This window comes from Rhinopithecus roxellana, chromosome 16 (genome assembly GCF_007565055.1).
Source record: "Rhinopithecus roxellana isolate Shanxi Qingling chromosome 16, ASM756505v1, whole genome shotgun sequence".
NCBI lineage: Eukaryota > Metazoa > Chordata > Mammalia > Primates > Cercopithecidae > Rhinopithecus > Rhinopithecus roxellana.
The window spans coordinates 59,860,197-59,884,027 of NC_044564.1; the positions used below are offsets into that span (position 1 = coordinate 59,860,197).

Sequence of the window (23,831 nt, forward strand, 5' to 3'; positions counted from 1 at the left end):
AATGAATCATAGTCCTGTTTCTGAGTTCAAAAAGAGGCCCACTAACCCCCGTAAAATCTTGAATTACAGAAAGATGTAAAGGAAATATTTTTGAGTTAGGATGTAAGGAGAGTTAAGAGCACAAGTTTCTGCTACCCACAAGCTGATATTTTACCAGAAGTAATCAGGTAGCAGTTATGAAATACATTTTGAGAATGGACTTTTTTCCTACTTTCTTACCTATTTCATAGACTATTCATAAACCCTGTATTTTGGGGTCATCTTAGGGGTCTTGGCTCCTCTCATCCAGCCTGGGGAGGGAAATTCACATTGTATTTAGCCAGGCTGATGAGCATGAAGAGCAGAGTTCCACCAATCCAGTAAATAAGGTTCAGCAATGTCACACTCAGAGGTAGAATAAATGAGGTCATAAATGAGTTGTTCTTTTCCCATCAAAAGGTGGAGTATGCTTCCCCATTCCTTGAATCTGGAATGGACCCTGACTTGTTTTAAACCAGGGAATGCAGTAAAAGCAACTGTCTCAAAAGGCCTTATAGCTTCCCCTTTGATGTCCTCAGAACCCTGAGTCCACTGGACGAGGATGAAAAGCCTTGGGGAGAAAGAGAGACCCCATTCGGCTTTCCCAGCCCTTCAAGCTGACTGAGAAAAAGTGCTCAGGAGAGATCGGCAGAAGATCCACGTCCTGCCCCAAGTCAACCCACAGATTTGTGAGAAATAACAGATTACTGTGGTTTTAAGCCACTGTGTTTTGGGTTGGTATTTGTAGATAGCAATGCTAACTGATAGACATACCCTCTGCTCTGCCAACTCCTATGGCACATAGGTGTACCGGAAACAAATCCAGTTAGAGTATTTTAAAACATGATTCAATGCTCAACACCAAAAACAATGAACACACATCCCATAAGCAAGTATTTCATAAGCAACTTATCGTTGGTAAATTTCTATGATTTAAAAATGAAGTGTGCTGTCCCAGAAATCTGTACTCTCAAAAATCAAAGGGCAAATAATTTCAGGAACCTGCAAGCTTGGGCAGGCGGTCTGACATTATGACTCACTTTCCTTCCATTCATCTCATCTGTTATCTCTGGCCTCCATTAAACAATGAAAAAGGGACAGTCACTAAGTCATATGCCACTTGAGGGCACTCCTGGGGCTTATTGTTTGGAAATGCCAAAATGCTGGACATCATACCAAGTGTGAATACGAAGCAATGTGACTGATATCGTAGCACAAAAGACTAGCATTTATCAACTCCAAAGAGCATGGCCCTTAAAAGTAGCCCCTTTGAGAGGACAAAGATTTACTGCAATGCTGCCATGGTGCAAAAAATATTTTTGGAACTCCTTTTTGGCAGTAAACGCCTACAGCCTGTTCTTTTGAATCCAGTAATGGTGGCACATCTTTGTCCTTGAAGGTGGATTTATTTATTTATTTTTCTAGTGCCAAGAGATACCTGGAGCCAAGTGTATGGTTTGTATGGTTGCTGACCAAGGTAAGAAACACTATTAGATTTCTTTTCTTTCCAAGTAATGAGCCTAGTTCTCTGTATGCTTTAAAAGTTTATAATTAAAGTAAGTCTCACAAAGAAGTTCTTCAAATATGTAAAATAAGACTGGCACTCAAATTAGCTTTTTGTTGTTGTTGTTGTTAAAGCTAAAAGCTTTGAGGTGGGTTATCGCTTGGATACAATAATTCTGCCAACGTTAAAAATTAGTTTTTTTACCATAAGCAGTGGTTTTCACCCAGGGATGATTTTATACCCAAGAGGACATCTGGCTATGCCTAGGACTTTTTTTTATTGTAACAATGTGGGGAAGGGAAGTGAGGGTGGGGCGAGTTACTGGCATCTGGTGAGCTAAGCCCAGGATACTGCTAAACATCCTACAATGTATAGGATGGCTCTCACAGCAAAAATTCTATGATCTAAAATGTCCAAACTGCTGAGGCTGAGAAACCCTGCTTATAGAAACATTGGTTCTAATAAGAGAAGCATTTATTTTAGTGCAATGAAATAATTATAACAGTACTTAACACATTTTTCCGTGTTACATATTCCAGTTGCCACCCATCTTCTATGTTAATGTATATATGCACATGTTTTCTACTCTTCTGAATCAACAATTACATAGAACTCAAACTCACAGTTCAGAAAATATAATAGTATTCTTTGTTGATATTACTAGAGTCAATTGAAATAACTATGTGAGGTAAAACAATTTTTAAAAGTCAGTAACTGTAAACATTTGTTGACTTATTTCTATATTAACAGGCTAATTAATCACTTTACACAGCTCTTATTTAATCTTTAAAACCAATACTATGAAAGAAATACCACTATATCCCCATGTTACTGATCAGGAAATTGAGTCTTAGAAAGATTGTTTAATGTGCTCAAGGTCACAGATGCAGTAAACAGTACAGCTAAGATTTGAACTCTGTTTGTTAGAACAATTTCAATTGCAGAGTTTTCACTACCATGCATTGCTGGCCCCTAAGAACAGCTCTATGTGCTGGGAGCCATCTCATTTGTAGGTTAGGGATAGTTCTACTCTCATTTATAAGATATAAATTGAGCAAAATGGAAAATGGCAGTATAATATACACATAGATCAGAAAGGGGGTTCTCCTGACTCAGCTTACTAGTTAAGTACGTGTTCTTCAGCAAATCACTTAACTTCTCAGAGTCTCAGTTTCCTTAGCTGGAGAGTGAGGAAAGTAATAATGCACATCTGCTACTCTTACCATAAACATCAAATAAAATAAGTGACGAGGAGATGCTCTGTAAACAGTCACTTACAACACAAAAGTAAGTTGGTTGCTATTCTTAGGCATGCAATGGGAACAGGATTGGTGATAGGTTCTCAGTTGCCCTTGAAGGAACCTACATCATATAGACCTGATACATGATTTTGAAGTTAGATAGTATGGTATTACTATTGGCCTCACCTCTCCTCCACTGCCTTTATATCTATCATGCTTCTTTTCAAATAAATTCTCCATTTCATCAGGCAGCCAGAATGCTCTTCCTAGCACCTCAGATTCTCCATTTTGAGTTTTACACTTTATACCTACTGGGGACACTGTGCAATTCCTTGTAATGCTTTTTTTTTGTGCCATTACTTTTAAACTATTTTAGTGGAAGGAAGATATTTTTCTCTTATAGGACTGTGCCATCAACAGACTGAAGACCCAGCCTCCTGTTTTGTATCACTATGTTGTCTCATAAACTAAGCATTTGCTTCTTATACAGAATTACTGATATATAAAAACAGAATCTGGCATAATGGGTTCCACATGGCATAATTATTTTTCCTCACCTTAAAATGTTTCCATAAACAAGGATATAATTTGTACACTCCACCCATTCTTATCGAGAGATGTTGGCATTTTTAACAATCCCACCTTTCATCTACAGAAGTCTAGCATCTCCTATTACCTAATTTACACATAAAAATACACCCCAGGTTTAAGGAAAATATGGATCTATGGTTCACATTTGTCAGCATCTCAAAACTATCACATGCTTTGGAAATACCTGTGGTCTTTGATCTGAAGAGACATTTGAATGGAACATTATAAGAAATAAAATTGGAATTTAGAATGAATGGTTAAAAATGCATTAAACAATTTTCCACAGCACTCTTAGCTTCTTTGGATCACAAGGTCTTTTGTTTTTATGCTCTTATGAAATGCTTTCCAAAATCTTTTGACTTTGAAAAGGCCATTTTCATCACTACTGGGTTGGGCTTAGGGGTACATGGTTATGCTATGAATATGGCCTACATAGTTTCCTGGTTGTGCTTCCATATGCAAAGTCAGAAAGCATTATGAAGACTGGAATTTAGGAGTTTTTACTCCCCCAAACTGGCATCTGATTTTTTACTGGGCCACGTTAGTGGCCTGTTGGTGCTTCTAGGATATTATTGATCTATATCTGGTATGCAGTTCCTGTTCCTTCCAGTTTTGAAGGGCGGTTTGATTCCATGATTGTGATAGATTTAAGTGGCACTCAGGAAGCTTATTCTATTTTCCTTGAGATTGTTTCATTTAGAAGATCAATTCAGGAGTTGTGATCTATCCCCTTTTCAATTTTTTTGTTTTCATAAATAAGTGTTTCTCTTATGAAGAAAAAGTCTTCCCTTTGTCTTAAAAAGAGTTAATGTGACACAAGATTTAGTATCATGGGTCAAGGTTTTATAACTGATTCACTGAAATTAAAGCTTTTTCCCAATGTATTCATTCCTAACAAATGCAAATACTTAGAGCAAATCAGTTGTCATGTCCCTTTGGTACTAGAATATAGATTTTATAGAATATGTGGTTCAGAATATAAGCCACAAATTATTCTATAAAACAACATAAGGAACAAGGCTCAAAAGGGGAACAAAATGGCCTTAGTTTCTAAGGGGAAGACTAAGGTGATATAGGAGAATATAACGCATGACCTCTAAGGAAATCTCGGTTTAATATATAGAAAGTTCTGCTCCCAAATCACATTTTACAAGTAAGATAAAAACAATACTATATGTGTCTATTCACACACTCATATATATATATATATATATATATATATATATGCACTGCACGATTATATATATATGTGTGTATATATATACACACACACATATATATGTGCTGTGAAGAGATAATGGCAAATATCTGACAACATGTGCAGTAAAGAGCTAAGTGAAAGGGACTAGGTGGTCTCTGCAACACAAAGAGTAAGAACTGGATATAATGATGGGTAAACAGACCATGGACTTTGAAATCAGGACGAAATGTATATGCTGTATGACCTTGAACAAATCACTTACTACCTCCCTGTGCTTAATGCTCTTTGCAAGCAAAATATATTATATTCTGGATTAAATGAGTGCTCAGTAATATTTGGAAAACAGTAATGGCTCCATGATTGGTAGCTATTGTGATTATTTATGTTCAAGTGATTAAGGAATGGAAGAGACTCACATGCTAGCAATTGCCTTTGATTTAGAAAGAGTGAAAAAAAGGCCAGAATAGAGCAATGTGGTATGGAATCAGAAAGGAAGGAGTGGCTCATTCTGACCAGGTCACCAGGGAAGGCTTGATGGAGAAATGCCCCCAAAGGGACAGCAGAAAGGGGAGCTAAAATCCATCATGGGACCTAAAGTCTGGAGAATCTGCCTGATTTATAGGGCCATGCAACGTGGGGAACGTTGCCACCACTAGTAGTATGAGCTCAGGCAAGTAAACTAGTCTTACTCAGCCTCTGCTGTTTTTTTCTTCTGTGAAATGGGAAACTAATATTACTCCTTGTAAATACCATGGGAAGGGAAAAGCCATAACACATATAAAGCACTTACAACAGGGCCTCTTCAGTTGACAAGAGATACCTGGAGCCAAGCATATGGTTTGTATGGTTGGTGACCAAGGCTGAATAAGGGTTCAACTATCCTGAACTATTAGTATGGCTACAAAATGGGGAGCTATGTCTATATTTAATCATGGAATAGACGGTATGTGGGAAAGAACATGAAATAGTTATAAGTAAGGGAAAGGAAATTTAAAAATTAAGCTCTCATAAAGAAATATCCCAATATATCCCAATATAAAGGGAAAAAAATTCAGTCTCTTAGGTGAAAAAACAGACCAAAAAAATCAGTCCAGCCTTGAAACTCTTACTATATTTGTAAAAATTATTAAAATGCCATATGGAATTCAACAAACTTGGACAAGCAATTACTGAGTGCTTACTAAGGTGTAAGAGCTGGGGTAAAAATGTACATAAGCCATTACTCATGCCTTCTAAGATCTCAAGGCACATACGATCTGCACATATTTAGCTAAACATGCAAAGTGTGAACCTATTCTATGAGAATTTAGAGAATATTTAATTCTTCCTGTGGGAAGAGAATTGGGGAATAAGCTTAAAATGTTTCTCCAGAGTTACAACTCAAATGTCTACAAGATGAAGCAATCTCATAAATGTGTGTAAAATAATAGGGAGTGGAAAGGGTTTGGAAAACCGGATAGTGCATTCCAGCTTAAAGAAATTCATGCTCAAATTTTTAAAAAATTGTCATGTATATCAACAAAACCATCCGAAGCCAGTTTGCAACCTCTGCAATACAAATAGGAAGTGCTATTTAAGTTGGATTATGCGTCAAGGTTGAACATCATCAAGTAGAGAAGGGGAATTGTTGAAATTCTAGACCAGATAAATATCTTTTGCTGAGAGCCAGAGATGAAGATACTTGAAATGTGTAGCTATCAGAAGATGGCCCAAGGAGTCAGCAATGAGGTGCGAAGGGTGAGATCAGCCTAGATTACAAAGGGTCATGAATGCAATGATAAGCAGTTCAGACCTCATCTTGAACGCATTAAGGACCACAGTATTAAGTTCCTTTAACAGCATCATTTTAAGAGTTGAAAGGTTTCTCAGGTCTTTATACAAACAGATGTATTATTATAAATGATTCTCTCTAACACATAGCATCAACATGTTCTCTCTCGCTGAGAAGTCTTACGGGATTACCATAGTAGAAAATATGTACATTTGAAAAAATCCATTTATTTAATGATTTGGATATTTATAAACATTTGTGATTTAATAAAATGGATGGCTCAGGTTACACAGATGACATCCAAGTTCATGTTGAATTTTTCTTCTCAGAGTTCTAAATATACATACAGCTTTTAAAAGGTACTCAGTAATGAATAATTATTAATAATTTAAAATTACTGCATACTTCTATATGCTATGCACTATCTCAAGTGCTTTATATCTATTTTATGTCATTTTACTTAATTTTTATAAAATTCTCATTGCTATTTACAGTGTTATCCCATGTTACAGGTGAAGAAACAGAGATTAAATAATTTGTACAAAGGCACACAGCCAGTAAGTAAACAAGCTGACATTTTACTTGGACAGTCTATCTCTCCAGAGTGCGTACCCTCAATGTTGAGATTCTATGCTCTGTATGAACTGATGGATAACTAGAGTTGGCCGTTCCTTCCTTGCTGTTGAACCAGACCTTCTTTCTTTTAGGAATCTGGTAGACCCTGTCCTCTTTGAACTTCCAAGGTCTTGTCTGTGCTTGTTGCCCTAGGCTATCCCTAAAATTCTTTCTTGTTGTTGACTGTTAGAATTTCTTTTACTTAATGGCTCATTTTTGTCCTACTCCAATTACGTCCCAGAACCATTGGAGGACCATGATTTCCTTTTCCTGCACTGCACCGCCAGCCCCACCTTTTTTGGGCTACTACCTGACTTCTTTAAAACCTCCTCCATTCTCACCACAGGATATACTGGGCAGAAGGCTTGGATCTACTTTGTCACTACTTCTTTAATATAGAAAAAAAAAAAAAAGTTTAGTACATAATAAAAGAAATCACAACACAAAATACAGTATTTACCTTCCAGACTATTTTTTGCGATTATCTGTAACATGATCATGGTTAACCGTGATCAGTATCCCTTTGTAACATGGTTATTGTGGCTTTTTGCATAGTTTCTTTCTGCTTAGAAATGGTTTCTAAACTAGCATTTATGGGATGTTAGATGAGTAACTGTCATTTAAGAATGACTTTAATCTGCTGCTTTGTCACAAAACATTATACTGTCAAGTTTTAACTTGGCTTGTATTCAACTCAAAAATTCATGATAATATGGATGTTGACAATGTAGACGTGACCCTCCTAAATAAAGAGGCCACAACCTCTTACCAGACATGTAAAATTACCTATGGGTAATTATGTCACAGAGTTCAGTTTATGCAGTTCCTTTCCCTCATTGTTTTGAAGTTGCTAACCAATTTCTTCCACCAATATACCTACTCTTCCGTTGTTTGTTTCAATAAGCAGCTTCTCCAGAGCCTCAGGCACAGCACTTCCAAATGTCAGCAGCTATTAGCTCAGCACATTCATCTTTGTTTCCTTATTTCTCCTGAGTAGCCTGTCTCTCTCTGAGGTGAGTCAGGTGGCTTAACATAACACGGATGTGGTGTGTGTGTGTGTGTGTGTGTTTTCTCAAAATAAGGCATTACAGCTATTTATCTTATCTCTCATACTTGCTATTTGCTTGCAAACATTTTTGTGCCTGTCACAGTGCCCAGCATGAACCCTATACCTTGCTTATAATCTACAGAGGGTGAAATGTATTTTAAAAATTATGTATGTATGTATGTATGTATGTATGTATGTATCTATCTATCTATCTATCTCAGTTTTCTCGTGCCTCCACTTTAATTCTAGTGCCTCCACTTTACGGAAATGGGAGGAAAATTTGGAGAAAGGACAGATTCTGTATTTTGAAATGCAATGTGAAAAAAATCAGCATGCTGTTTTCCAGTGAAAACTTCCAAATTATGTGTCTCTAATTTTTGTTCCTATTAAACATATAATTACATATGTGTGTGGAGGCATGTGTGTGTGTGCAGCATGTGTGTGTGTGCAGGCATGTGTGTGTGTGTTTGTGTGTGTGTACTGTATTTTTGCCATTAGGCATACAAGGGCAACATTTCTTCTGCTAGCCCAAATTTTCTGTTTCTCTATTCTTTGGCCAAACTCTATCTGAAAACACTTCATGTGTTTCATTTGTGATTTTTATAATCAAGTTCAGCTTTTACCAAACAGACGCACCATATAATCAGGTACATTGGCTCTCTGAGGCCTGCAAAGAACTGTGTGTAACAGAGTGTACAGACTGATCAAACTAGCACCTGAATTAAAACAAAAAGGCAGGAGAAGCAGAAATCTACTTTCATGATGTAAAAGCACTTGCTCAAATTAAAAATAATTTTTAATGTTTTACAATCATGTAGAAAACTGCAGCTGGAGTGGCCAGTCCTCAAAGGACCCTGTCTTAGATATAGGGAAACAAGAATCTAGATAAGACTTGAGGCCGATTATGCCATCATCTTCTTAGCTATCAGTACTTGAAGCAACCTGTGTAGCCTCTCACTTCTCTTGACCCAACGTAATTCTCTTAACCCAACGTACTGTTGTTATGAACATCAAAGAAAATAAAGCATAGAGGAGTGCTTTGAAATTAGTAAAATACTCTACATAAACACAAGGTAATGTTATTACTGGTTTTATCTAGGAAAACATTTGCTGGAAAAGAGAAACTTTATCCTGTTTGGAATTTGTCAGCCGATTGTTTAACAATGAGCGTTGTAGCATGGTTTGGCCAGGTGAATTTCATTGCTTTTATTCTGATCAATCCATTGACCCCATTTCTAAAAAGCTAGCCCCTTTTCTAGGGTCTACTGTATTATATTATAGTATAATATGGGGTATGAAAGAGAGCTGTGGAATTAAGTCACGATAGAACTGATTTACGATAGATGCTTTCTTGTGTTTTTCCTATACTCCCACACTTCTATTTTACTTACCTGTGGAAGAAGCAATATTTCCTCATCTTCGAATTTCTCATGTTATAAAGAACTATCATGAAATTATATGTACTATATATTTATATAGTAATAAATAGACTCTGACCAGATAGCTTGAGTAGTCTGTTAGTAATGACACTTAAGAGGAACTCAAGCAACTGGAAGAAATCAGTTTAATATTTAAAAACCTATAAACATTTAAATATATTGCAATCTCAGTGGTGATGTAGCTATTAGACTTAAGCAAAAAATACAATCTATACATTTCAAGAGAAAAATACAAGCTTATTATCTTTGAGTACATAAAATAACTCCTTCCAAATGATAGATCTTATATTCTATTAAAAACATTAAAAAAAATCAAATTAGTGATGTTATGAGACTTGATATTACTAATGTGCAGAAGGCATCTTTAAGCAATAAGATATTCTCCCTAAAGCTTGTATGATATTATTTTGTTTAGTATTTTTTTCCCTATAAATAATAAAAAAGGTTGTATCAGTTCAGCCCACAAGAACTTGTCAAACAATATAAATTTGTTTTTAAGAATAGTCCCCCACATATTATTTTTTGTTTTACATATTTACAGCCATGTGCCCACTTAGTTTTGTGTTTATTTATTTCTCTTCACTGGGAAAAGACAATAGCAATGGACCACAGCTACCTACTATCTCCAGGGGAAGTATGCATCTATGTCAAATCCATCCTATTGATGTTAGCATAGGCCTCATTTGACCAAAAGAGAGCTGTGTTATTTATGAAGGCATTTACTATCCCAGAATGTCAAAAAGTTGCAAAAACATCCAATGAGAAACAATTTACCTTTGTGTTTCCTCAGAAACCTCCTGACTGCAAGTGAAACAAATGCTTCTTACCTGCAGTGCACAACCATTGGACCAGCATCGGGAGGGTTACAGGTTTTGACTCTACGTAAGAAAGCTAGAAAAGGTGTAGGGTGTTCTGGAACACCATGATCAGGCCAGGCGGTGAACTGGAATTGTCTCACTTCTCTCTTCTCACTTGAACCATTCTGTGAAATAGGAGTATCAGCTGAAATGCTGTTTTCCCAGCCTCAGGTGGTAATGATGAATAACAGGGAAGAGGTAATGCTAAAATGTGCTATTTTAATTCCTTTCTCCCACCCTATATCCTTTGGGAAGACACACTCTTTGGAGATATAAACCCCAAGCTATTTGTAAATGACAAATATTTGCGCAGGAAGACAAAATTCTTAGGTGAGAAGCATTACATTTTTCAGGTTTAACTACCAGGAGAGCTCCTATCACATTTTCCAGGAAGAACTAGTTCTTCTTCATCTATTCTTCATTGGCTGAAACTTTCATTCGGAGCAAGAGTTTTATATTTACTGATAAATCGCCAGACAAGAAGAAAAATGGCTGAGTGATAATGGAAGATTTATTTCATTCTTCACTGTTGCCATTGGGATCAAGATTTAAGTAAAGCCTTAAGAGATTTGATTTCTCAAAAGAAGCTTTCTTTAAACAATAGAGAGGGTAAAGGGAGGAGAAAAAGATGAAAAGCAAACCTTGTAAAGTGCAAATGTTCGAACACAATATGTGGCCAGCTCCACAGTATCAAGCAGCGTTACTTGAACCAGTCCGTGGGTTTCTGTGCCTCTGCTAGGCCAATACTGGTCACACTTCACCTACAAGAAACAAGTGACGCATTAAGGGCAAATGCTCATCAATTTCTCTATTAACTTTGCTTTGAGTTGCTGTTGAAGGAAAACAGCTTTTCTGCATTTCGTTTTATGTTGATCTTTTTCTGGCATGCATTTTTGTTATCCCAATATATGTAAATTACTGCTCTGATGCCAATACAAACCACATTTTTCAAACTGGTAGGAATACTAAACAGTAACAGATTCAATTTTCCTGGAGAAAAAATAAGTTGCAGATTGTTGTTGGGTAAAATACAGAGAGAGCGATTTGAAACTTCAGTGTGGTTGAAAAGAAAACATATTTGTCCTGGGATAGACGTTATGAATCGCATCGGGAGGATGACACTTTGGCATTTAAACTACATGGTAAGATAGTTAGTGTTAATTCATCAAGATATAAAAGGCATAAGGTTTTTCATCTTGAGCTATCACAACTTCCAAATATGCTTGTTTAAAGAAAAGTAGAAATAATTGGAAAATCTATCAAAGTATAATAAACAAGATAAGCATGTGCTTTTTTTTTTTTTTAACACAAGATAAATGTTATTTGTATCTAAAGCAAATTAAACCTACAATGTCTACAGGAAAAAGAGCTGTCTGTTCTTTAAAAAGAGTCTCAGACGGTCATACACCAACAGTGCAAAGTTTAAATAATTTAAAATTCATTCAAGATGAATAATCTACAATTTCTATGTGGAGTGGAACAAAAGCACATAAAACGTATTCAACCCAATTCGTTTAACACACAACAAAGAATAATTCCAAGTCTGCAGTAAGCCTCAAATTTACTGAATGAGTCTGTTGGGCATTAAAAAGCATAATGAAAAATAACAAACACAGCACAGTATTTTTGTAGTAACACCATAGGTCTGACTATATTTACCCTTTCTATCTCAGACTTTTTTTTAATGGGAGTAATTCTTAGGAGAACCCAACTGAAATACATTTCTCTAGGTAAAGAAAGCTCCTAGCAGTAGTTTAAAATAGGGAATACACCTTTCTATTGGAAAAAGAAAGAACAGAAAATCACAATCTTTGGATTTAAACAAAGGCAATAAAGCATTATTATTAGAGACACTAGAAATTTTTTGGTCCAGCCAATAGAATTATTGCATAATGATTTGCTTTTATGTTTAATATGAGTATTTGTAACATTCTGTGAATCATATTGTAATTTTCTCCTTCACAGAGACAGCATCTGCTCCTCTGAGAATTCGGGCTCTTTCCATGAAACAATTGGCCCTTCTAAGAAATGGAGAGGTTCTATCCTGTACAGAATTTCCTAGACAAAACAAAAAAGAAAAGCACTTTACAGCTATATACTAAGCTAGATATTAAATTCACAAGGTTTCATTCCTATGCCTTGATTTTAACTTTGAGACCACGCAAACATCACCTTTTTGATGAAAACAAAAAAAAATTGTCCACAATAAGACAAAAATTTGACCTTAGTAAGATTTAAAAAATACTTTGTGTGTTTCCTACTTGTACAAAATAGCCTTCTGTGTTTTTATTTATATCATTTGCCCTAACTCAAAGAGATAACGACACCGGGAAATGAGAATTCTTGAAGGAGAATACTGACGTAGAGTGACCAGGCATGGGCATCTCTACATGTTCTTTCACCATAAGCTAAAACCCAGGTCACTGATGACATATTTAGCAAAAACTACCATCTGAATAGAACCAACACTACTTAAGCAGTCATGATTTAGATGAGAAAAAAAAAAAATCACAAAAATTATGCCAAAGGCTTTGTTTTAAACCATGAAATAGATGTCAAGTGGATGTCTCCCAGCAGATGACAAAAGGAACTCTGGAGGCCTCATACTGTAGTATTCAAGAAGATGCCAACAATGTGTTGAGTTGAAGATTCAAGAAAGAAATTAAAATTCATCATTTAACAGTTTCAGCTGGACAGCAACCCTTTCGGTTAAAATAAACTAATGCAATCCCTGACGACAAATATCACTATGATATGCACAAAACAGCATATTAATGCCACAAAATCATCTATACAGTCAGTTCAATGCACTGAACCAAATTCAATAAAACTATATTTTAAAACTGGGACTTGATTACATTTAGACCTTCTCGTGAGGTAAGAAAAGGAGATGAAGGAAAGAATGAGAAGGCAACCTTCACACAACTTTTGGAAAAAAGACTCTCCATCTACAAATCTCTCCATTCCTAAGATGCAGGAAAAACTAAAATTATGCTAATCCTCACATTTCTAGTAATAAGTTCGAAACTGCAGCTATTATTGGCTTAGACTCTGACCCCTTTACAAAAAAAAAAATACCACGAAGCATTACTATAAGGGGTAAACGCTGTGCAAATTTCTAGCTAAAAGAGGAAAAAAGTTGTTTTTGTACTCAATTTGAATAATGCACTTTAATCTTATTATTTACCAAAAGAAAAATAAACGTTTCAAACTCAACTGCAAAAATCAGAAGCAATTTTTTAAAGCGGATATATTTAAATATTACCATTTTCTCTCAGGAAATATATCTCAAAAGGACCTTATGAAAAATAAATATCCTAACGTATGTGGAAATGCACACACGTGTCCTCAGCAGTGGGATTAGAAGCTTTCCCTGGGCTTATCTGAATAGCGACAGCAATACATTTTTCCCTTTGCTGGTGAGCACCTCAGCACTTCCTTTCTCGAACTCATTCTCTGAGTAGCCTGCACACCTTCATCTGATTTTGGAGGGCTGAATTTAAGGGCTTAGAGTTGCTGACAAATATGATTTTAAGTCTCATTTTTTGCCATATGCTGAACATATGATTTCTGATTTCAGCATTAGGAAGCAAGTATGAAGTGTAGCGAGAAAAAAAAGGGGAACAATGGAAATATTTTTTCTTTCCTCATTAGCTAGTATAAATGAACTGTCTCCATTTTCCTCTCTTAAAGTGTTTTCCTTTGACAACAGCCCTTCCCCTACTCGATTTTCTTAAGAGAAAATCTCATAAGGTATTTCTAGAGAGAGTTACTATTTGTTAGGCTTCACACATAAAGCTGACTGTGAGACGAGAAATGAAGGCAGCTCCCTTTGAGTACATAAGCACTAGAAGGCAGGAGTTACTAAATACAAATACTGTTTTTTGCCTTTTTCTGTTGATTCAGAATGGATACAAGTGGCCTTCAGGACTGATTCATGGAAGGTCAGGCAGAGTCTCCCTGGATGCCTGGAAAATTGCTTCTCTGTTTCCAGGACCAAAGCCTAGCCACCTCATCTGTGAAATGGGAACAGTGTCTCCAGCATTAGAGAGCTATTGTGGGGACTAAAATGATGCCCCTAAAACACTTAACCCAAATGGCTGGCACAAACAGGCATTCAACAAACACTAGCTATTATTGGTTATCAGTTCGATGACATTCTGGATTTTTGTGTGTGTCTGGTGGTTGTTATAAATTAACTAAATCAATCTAAGTGTGAAAAAAAGAACATGTTATTAATTTCAGCAGATATTGGCTTAGGATTTTCTAGGTGCAAAGCAAAGTGTTAGCAGTTGTGGGGCACTGAGGTGAGATAAGACCCAGACCCTGTCCTCAACCCATCAGCCTTATTGACTTAAGTGGGGGTGATTTTAAACCTCCTAGTTCTCCAAATAGGTGGTTCTGAGATACCAAGCAATTCCCTTAATTTATGTGGGCCCCAATCTCCTCTGAGAAGAGTATGTGTTCAACTCTGAGGTGGAAAAGAAGAGCAGCAGAACTTGTCACTCAAGCTGTGGTTTAGAAACATCACTCAGTAACTTTATTTGAAGCTTCAACTGAGACAGTTTAGAGTTTTGGCTAAATTTGGGGAAGGCATTTCTTTTTATTATCACAAAGTTATTACTCCTAAGTGAAGCTTTCATTTTTCTATAATTATGGAAAGAACAGGGTGACCATTGCTAAATTTATGCTATGGAATTCATTTATTTTACCTCTTTCATGACAAACTATCAAAATCAAGTTGATGGAATAATGAAACATATTTAAATGTATTTTTAAAAATCTTGTCATTGCAAATATTTGGTAGGAGCTGATCCATTAGGTCTGCTGACCATACTTTGGGAGAAGGGCTCTCGTTCTAGGCTATTTTTATTCCCATAGAGCTTATCTTGGGAGTGCTTGGCATATTGTAGGCACTCAGTGAGTGGTAACCAACTTTATAATCAATTAACTGTAGTCTAGATTGGCTTATTTTTAAATCGTCTAAAACTTTCTGAAAACAAAACCTCCTCATCTCAATTTAATAAAGACTTAATGAGCATGGCAACATGGCAAGGCGTCAGAATTCCAACTGTGATAAACTGATACCTCCAAAGGGCTGTAGCATTGCTAATCCAAAACGTATTTGCCACAAGGTACTTTGAAAAGTCTGCTTTCGACCAGATTATTTAGCCAAAGAAAGACTTAGAATAGGCAATAAACGATACGTGGGGCACCATAACTGTTGCTAAAAGTGACTGTAAATTCGTACCTAGTAAGTTTGGGCAGTGGTTGTTCATTAGTATTCTGTAACGAATGGACAAGCAGGCTAACTTCAGATAACACAGGTCAAAGTTATTTTTGGGAGTAAGGAAATGTTGGTACCCTTTTGCCAATACCCACTGAATGAGGGAGACTATAATGAAGGAAAGTTTTAGATAAATATCAGAAATTTTAGTGGGCAGAAAAATTAAATGCTGAACTATTTATTTCTACAGGTTATAGTAACTATTCTGGAAATTTTAAAGACCAGATTGAATACTTGATTTTCCATAATAAGGACAGAGAGCATCTCAGTGATTCTCTTTTAACAACAGTGTAGTTCTCTGCACTCAATCAATATTCGGCTATATCTATTCCCAACTGGTAGTCAGTATGGTTTGTGTATTCCCCCATTTTATTATATCTTTACTAACACTAATTAGTGGAGGACAAAGAAGCAGTACAATATTTGAAATGAGAGTGCTATTAAAGCATTTGACCACCAGTGCAGCTTTTCATATATACAGCCATAAAGTTGAAAAATATTATTCTCAAAATAAACCAAATTACATATCATAAAATTGCTTACCAGTTCATCGAACCATTCACACACTTTCCTAACTGCTTATTAATTTTAAAAAAGTTATTCCCTTTTGTTTGATGTGTTTGCCAGAAGTTGACATAGGGAGCTGCCGTAAACTTTTCCAATGACTTTCCCCATTAAATTGAAAGTCATTAGGTCTCAAGTTTCTGGCACTTTGTCCTAACCACAGCAGAACTGTGTGAGGTGCCTCTTTCTCATGGCCAAGTAGCACTTTGATATCAGCTCTTCCCATATGTGGTGAGTCCTCAGAGTATCCACCTCAGACATAATCACTCCTGAGGAGCACCTGGGTGCCCCACATAGCCCTACAGCCACCTCTGCTTCTGCCTTGGTCTACCCAGCAGTTGCCTTTCACTCCAGTGTCACCTCTTCCAAACAATATCATTGGATGATTCAGTGTTTCAATAAAAATATAATTCATAGGTACCAGTCAGAATCAATGCAGTTCAATATTTTAACAACCAGTACAACTATGTTGGGTATTTACCAGTTGAACATCAGCCTTTCTGGACATTCTGCTGATAAAGAATAGAGAAAAACCAAACATTGGACCCTAAACACTAGTAAACAGAGATTAATATATACTTCTGAAAACCTTAGAAATGAGACCTAATCCAGCACAGGAGAACCACAGACATGAATGCGGAGAATGAGAGAGGCTTTGTACAAAGTCATCAGGAGCAAAGTTGCATCTCCTTCCCCCATTCCAGCTCTTTACTCAGGCCATGAGGACTCTAGCTGGCTTTAAGAGGAATGCTTTGAGCCAGAATCTGTCGGCTGCCTTTCTAAGTAGAGCAGGTGGGGTGGGGAAAGAAGGTAGATAGTCCAGAAAGCTAACAAACAGCAAGAAATTGGTGGGATTCTTTCTGTTTTATCTGACACTGTGTCTGCTGACAAGAGAAAACCAAGAGTGTGGAACTTGCTAGATAAGGACCCCAACATCCTTTAGATTGCCAACACGAGCATCATTCTTTTTGTTGCCAGCGTCCTATTTACATTAAGTATCCACCACTTTCAAAACAATCCCATACATCATGCAGACTCCAAAGGCAATGTTTGTGCTGCTGGTCCTAAAGTTGCTTAAAGAAAAAAAAAGTTTCTGTTGCCCTAGATAGGCAGCGCTTTAGGCTGCAGTTTGAGAAATTAAATGTTCACGGCCTTTGGTACTTCCAGTTCCATTTGGAAAAGGACACAGACCTGGCATTTGGAAAGCACTTGCTCTCCATTAAACTTACCGAACCTTGACAAACCCGAAAGGCCAAGAATTAGTCTGCCACTGGCCAGGGCTGGGCTTTCCAAAACCGATAACAGCAATGAAAACAATAGCACTGCCATTTATAATCTTCAATGGGATTTTGTCAAATTTTAACCCAAAAGGATCTCACAATCTGAAAAGAATCTCAAGCTTTGTTTTATAGGAAAAGAAAAAATGTTTGAGCACAATCTCTTTTTCTGCTGTTTCATGCTCAGAATTGCCCTCTTAGCCACAGAACAAAATGTGAATATGTCTCCATCTCACCTTCACTTTGTGCTAGGGGAAGTTTACTAAGGTGACATTCAAGGACTGAGGAAGACATAGGAGGAGGAGTGAGTGGTCATTAGGTCAGAAGTATTCCACCAGCCAAATGTCAAGTTCTCTAAACTGTTAACAAAATGAAGTTAAACACCAGCCCAGTCCCTTTGGCCCTGACAGCATCTGACCTCCATTCTTTGGCACAAACCACAAAATTTAGTAGGGCAGGAATTTTCCCATTTTTTGGCCTAAGATACAAGTCAAGTCACGATGCACAAAACATTTGATCTGCTTTACTAATGTATGGCATCATCTGGTTTGTATGATTCCCTATTTGGAAACAGAAAATGGGACTTAAGATAGCTTCGAAACCAAGAATAGAATTTTTCATTTCTAGCCCTATATGTTCACTACGAATTGACACAACCCACACTGGATTACAATCAAAATCATGACCCATTTGTGAAGTGTCAAAATTTCACTCCCCACCTCCAACATTTATAATACTAAGTACATTTACAAACCTCTTTAAGTGAATCAACCCCCAGTATAAAGCTTGCAAGGCAAGATAAATAATGAGTCTCTACTATGGGCAAGGAATGAAGGCAGGCTGCAGAGGTGAAATGAAAGTCAGATATACTCTAACCCTGAGTAAGCCTTTCAACTTCTAACACTAATCATGGTTACTCAAGAACTTTCTAAGCATGAGGTTGATACATTCCCTCTGTGTTCTGTATTTCAAGATGGAAGACAAAGTAAGAGAGAAACAGTCAAGAGGAGATAGATGAAGGGAAAAAGGTGAACGATCACACACTAAATAATAATTTAATATACACCTAAAAAAGCAGACAAATCCTTCCTCATAGATGCCATCTTGTGCCCCAGTCATCCACAAATAATATCCTTGGAATGGAAATCCCAGCTGTATACATTTTACTTTCCCTACAAAGTGCTTCATTTTTTCCAAACATTTTCCTCCTTCCATGTGGTTGCCCAGACCAATTCGTGTGCTTACTGGCATGTTATGAAACATGGAAACAATTAGAAACCACATTCTAGGGCACTAGAATGACTTGCTACAGAATCAATGGACTACGCAAAACTTGAGAGGATTTGGCAATAAAGATGGAAACTGTGGGAAAAAAAACCCCACTAACAGTATTTCATATTACACAGTACATTCTACAACAGGTTTAAACTGATCTGTGTGTTTCAGGCAGCAGTCATGCTTTCCCTTCAGAATCTCCAGCTTCTATCATTGTTTTTAGTTTTAGTTTTTGTCGTTGTTTTGAGATGGAGTTTCACTCTTGTTGCCCAGGCTAGAGTACAATGGTGCAATCTTGGCCCACCACAACCTCTGCCTCCCAGGTTCCAGCGATTCTCCTGCTTCAGCCTCCAGAGTAGCTGGGATTACAGGCGTGTAACAGTATGCCTGGCCAATTTTGTATTTTTTGTAGAGATGGGGTTTCTCCATGTTGGTCAGGTTGGTCTCGAACTCCTGACCCCAGGTGATCTGCCCCCCTTGGCCTCCCAAAATGCTGAGATTACAGGCGTGAGCCACTGCACCCGGCCCATTGTTTTTTTATTTCTTTATATACCCTAATGAAACTCATATGAAATATTCAACTTATACTTTTCCTTCAGGGTTGATAGCTGAACGTATACAACAGGCAAAGAGTCTTCTCAGTTAAGTCTGGAATTCTTTAAAGGTCACATTTGAAGGGAAGTAATAACATCTGAAAATCAAAGAACTCTTGTTTTTGAATAATCAACTTAAGTCCTAAGTCATACTTCACACTTACAAGGGTTTTTTTTTAGCCATGCAAATACTAAGAATGATCAGTGCTCAAAACAGATGCTAGTGAAACTTCTAACACCTGCTAAGGAACCCAGCAGCCTTTTGTCTCAGTAAGCTCTTCTAAACCACCAAAGGTATTAATACAAGCGCTGTTGATAAACCTCAGACCTGAGCGACAACTTAAGAATGAGCCAGTCAGGCACGGGCTGGCTCAAGCCTGCAATCCAAACACTTTGCGGGGCCAAGGTGGAAGGATTGCTTCAGGCCAGGAGTTTGAGACCAGCCTAGGCAAAAAAGTGAGAGTCTGTCTCTACAAAAAATTAAAAATTAGCTGGGGGTGGTGCTGTGCACCTGTAGTCCCTGCTGTTCAGGCAGGATTGCTTGAGTCCAGAAATTTTAGATTACAGTGAGCTATGATCACACCACTGCACTGTAGCCTGGACAACAGAGTAAGACTCTATCTCTAAAAGAAAAACAAAAACAAGTGAACCAGGCTGTGGCAAAATAGAAAGCTTGAAAAGAGAGATGGGCTCTAAGGCAGGAGAATTCTCTAGCACCTTAAATAATCAAAAAAGAGGAGAGGGAATATAAGACTGAACCATAAGGAAACATATCTTCAGTGGCACTTATCACTACATGTAACCCATGTCTATATCACTTATGATTTTCATGTTGTGTTATAGTCAATGTAGCAGCCAGAATGTTCTATTGTGGTCTGTTCCTTGGCTGATCTCTATTCTGGAGATCCTATTTTGGGGGAAAGCAAGTGGAAAAGAATCCAATGGTCTGAGCTCCACTCTCCTCTTGACTAAAATGCATGGGTGTGCCACACCGGGAAACGGCACAATTAACCATATTCAGTGACATGGAGAGGTTGGTCAGGATTCATCGTCAACCACAGAGAAACAAACTCTTTTCAGTTGGGAACAAAGAGTGCATTATTTGGAGGCTATCTTTTGGGGAAACTGAAGTTGTCACTGCAAAGCCTCCAACTGCTTTACCAAACAATACCATTTGAGACTCACTGAGCCACTTGGCCAGATCCTTTATCTCAGTCAATATCCACAATAACCCTTCCACATAATCCAAAAAAGGAAAAATGAGAATTTGAGGAGTCAAGTAAGCTTGCTCATTGTCACACAGCTAGGGGCAAGAGTTGGTATTTGAACTCAGACATGTGACTGCAAAGTGCCCTACTTGGAACTGTCCCGTAGCTGTCCCCTCTCATGGTGGTATCCCCATGCGGTCTTGTGTAATATCAAGCTATCTTCTCTTTCCTTTTCTCCTCTCTTCCTTGCTGCAAATCTATGGTCAGCGGCGGTCTAGCATACTTCTAATTCACAGAAACATTTATAACACACACACATATTTTCTTCATGTACCATGGGAATGAATATTATTTTAAGAACCTGAGCCTTAATCTAAATAATGACATTTCAAGCTTCAGCTCTTGGAGAGGTAATTTGTTTACAGTACCTGGACCACCTCCCTTTATGAGGAAGACTGGTGCCACTTCCCTTCATAGGGCCAGGCTAGTTCCAATGTCTGCTTTGAAGGTGGCTGCTGGGAACTGAGAATTCACTGAGTCCCAAGGTCAGCCCACAGAACCCACCACGTTCCTAAAGTCTGGAGCTATAGATTTCACTAACAACTTACCCCTATTTATAACCCTGTTTTTATAGTGAAAGCCAATTCAAGCTCTTGTTTGGGAATCCAGGAATGCCTTCCCCTTTCTTCCTGCTACTTTAGGTAAAAGAGCAACTGGATAGGGAAAGGGTGAGATCAGAATGATGGGAGGGAGGCAGATGGAAAAGCAGATGAGATAATAGGAAGCTCCACTGCTTTGTTAAATCTCTCCAGGACATTTGGTCAGTTAGTTCCAAGTGTTCTAGACTGGAGAACAAAGGACTTTTGGGCCTTGGGGGCCAGGGCTCATATGTATTGTCAGATTGATGGCGGCTGAGACTACCCAACCGCCTATTGGCTTATGCAGGTCATCACAAATCTGGGTACAGGCTGAACCACCACAGAATAAAAATCATAAGACAGCACTTTAATTGGCCTCCTTAGGCCATTTAACAAAGGAGAAAGCTAACTTCCAAGAGCAAATAGTAATTAATGAAGGGAGCAAACAGAGGTTCATTTAGTAACTTCCAAATAAGTTCCTCTGGCTGAGGGGGGTTGCAGGAGAAGGTAGCCTGCAACAGAAAGATAAACTGTAGGTATTTAAGTCACAATGCCTTCCGCCAAGAACTGCTCATTACCATCAGATGTTGCAGTGGCAGTGGGGCCAGTTAGAACTAACTTTATTATTAGAAGCAATTAGGGAGAAAAGGGGCAGAATTTCATTTGGTTATTTCAAAACAAGTTTCTGTGCACAGTTTAATGAAGGCCTGCAGTGTCAAGATAAAATGTGTGTTTTACTGAAAACAGCTTTTGCAAATGACTGCTTGTTACCAGCAGTTATCTCCAGGCAGAACAGACTGGGTAGGTTGGATTTACATGCATGCCGCAATATAATAGTTCAGCTGTCTCAGCTTCACAGAAGTGTCAACAGGCAGTATGGCTTGATGGTGAAGCACGTGTGTTCTGGAGCCAGACGGTCTGTCTTCAATTCCTATCCCTGACCTTGGTAACTGGATGACCTTGGGCAAAGCTTCTGTAAATTTCTGGGCCCCAGTGTACTCATATGGAAACTGGAGGTCATAGTAGTGTTTCTTGAAAAGGGCTGTTTTGAAATATCAAGGCACCTAATATGTTAGACATTATTATAGTTATTAACTATTATATCCAAGATCGCTTGGAGGGGAGTTGCTTTTAAAGGAACTGCTTGCTATATAGGAGTTACCTTAAGTACAAATCGGTAACAGATCCATTTACATCTTTGAATGCAGTTTGCATGTCAAGTATGACAGATATTTGTCTTCGGCGCCATTTTTATCTTAATTCCCATTTTAGACAATATTTCAACATCTCTATACAATTCAGATGTTTTGAAAAGATCTAATTGCTTTTCAATTTTGCTAAACCAACCATTTATCACTGCTTTTGATTTCCCACCTTTGAGGTTACAGTTGTGGCTTTTTAGTATTTTTCTGTCTGGGCTTTTCCCTTTATAAATCTCTTGGGCAGTTTTTAAATTGTCCCTCATATACACACCTAGGCTTAGAGAAACCGCCACATGTTGAGCTTAGAAGAACATTTACAGAACCTCAACTCTCACACAGTAAATGGGGAATCAGGCTCTTTTCCTTATAAATATCCTTTTTGAGACTACTATAACCACAGTAAAAGAGACCTCTCATTTGTGGTTTCAAATTCTGTCTTGAATGTCCCCATTCTTCAATGAAAGTATCTACTATCTTCAATGAAGTTTCAGAGATTCCTTCATTAATTTCTCAAGGTTAAAGGTTGATTTTCTTCAGATGCTACAATATGTACACATGTCCTCAGGGATATGGTACACTGCTTACCCAGTATTTTTTAGTCCTTCAAACCAACAGCATTTAACTAATGTGCCATGCACCATAATATTGGACCCATATGATGAATAAAACTCTTTTCTTGGACCTTAGCAAGCAATGACTCCATTATTAAAATCTACTCATTTTGGAGAAGTTTAAACTAGCAAAATGCCCTCTGTGCATTTATGTGTTTTCTCAGCCGTGTATTCAGCCACATCATTTTTCCAGCTGCCCTGACTTAATTTATACTAATGTGAATAATTTAAGCAAGAGCCTCTTTCACAGAATTTAAGTCTTACGCTGCAGATTATAAGAAAGACAAAGTGGAAAATAGTGGAAGTACATATTGGTGGGATTCTCCCCAAAGCCCATGGGTTCTTGTTCAGTGGTGTTTTTGAAAGAGGTTCAGTTAATATTTATTTTATCTAACCAAGTTGTCTATTCCCGTGAATATTCCTTTTTTTTTTCCTTTTAGCAACCACACACATCATAACACGGGAGAATTTCTTTTTTGAAAAGACCCAGAGGAGTTTTAAAGAATGGTTTAATTAGAGTTGTTGATGCCCATTCATAATTAGTATCTGTTCGAAAGTTAAGCCTTAGGGAAAGGTTAGATTCCGAACAGAATAAAATATGCAACATAGGGGCTCTGAGGGGAAAGTTTTAAAATGAAAGAGGTGGATACTTATTCTTACCCTTGATCTTTCTTCTAGTTTTGTCATCATGACAACTGTGGCACTCCGTTGTTCCCATATCATTCTCCAAAAGTCCCCAAATGTTTCGGGGAGAGATCCCTGTGTTGCAATATAGGCATTTTGTTTCCTATAGCCATCTATGTAGTTGGCATTCACATAGTCACTTCCTGGGATCCCTGGAAAACAAGGAGTGTTATTCAACCAGGTGAGCACAACACAAGAGGAAATAGC

General features: G+C 37.6%; 1 protein-coding gene across 1 annotated transcript in view; it reads right to left on the bottom strand.

Annotated features, from left to right (window-relative positions):
• The window catches only part of PTPRD (protein tyrosine phosphatase receptor type D), a 339,878-nt gene that overhangs the window by 48,613 nt on the left and 267,434 nt on the right, over positions 1-23,831 (bottom strand). The window contains 3 exon segments of the mRNA XM_030919181.1: positions 10,256-10,410; positions 10,927-11,046; positions 23,601-23,776. Of these exon segments, the coding sequence (XP_030775041.1) occupies positions 10,256-10,410; positions 10,927-11,046; positions 23,601-23,776 (451 nt within the window).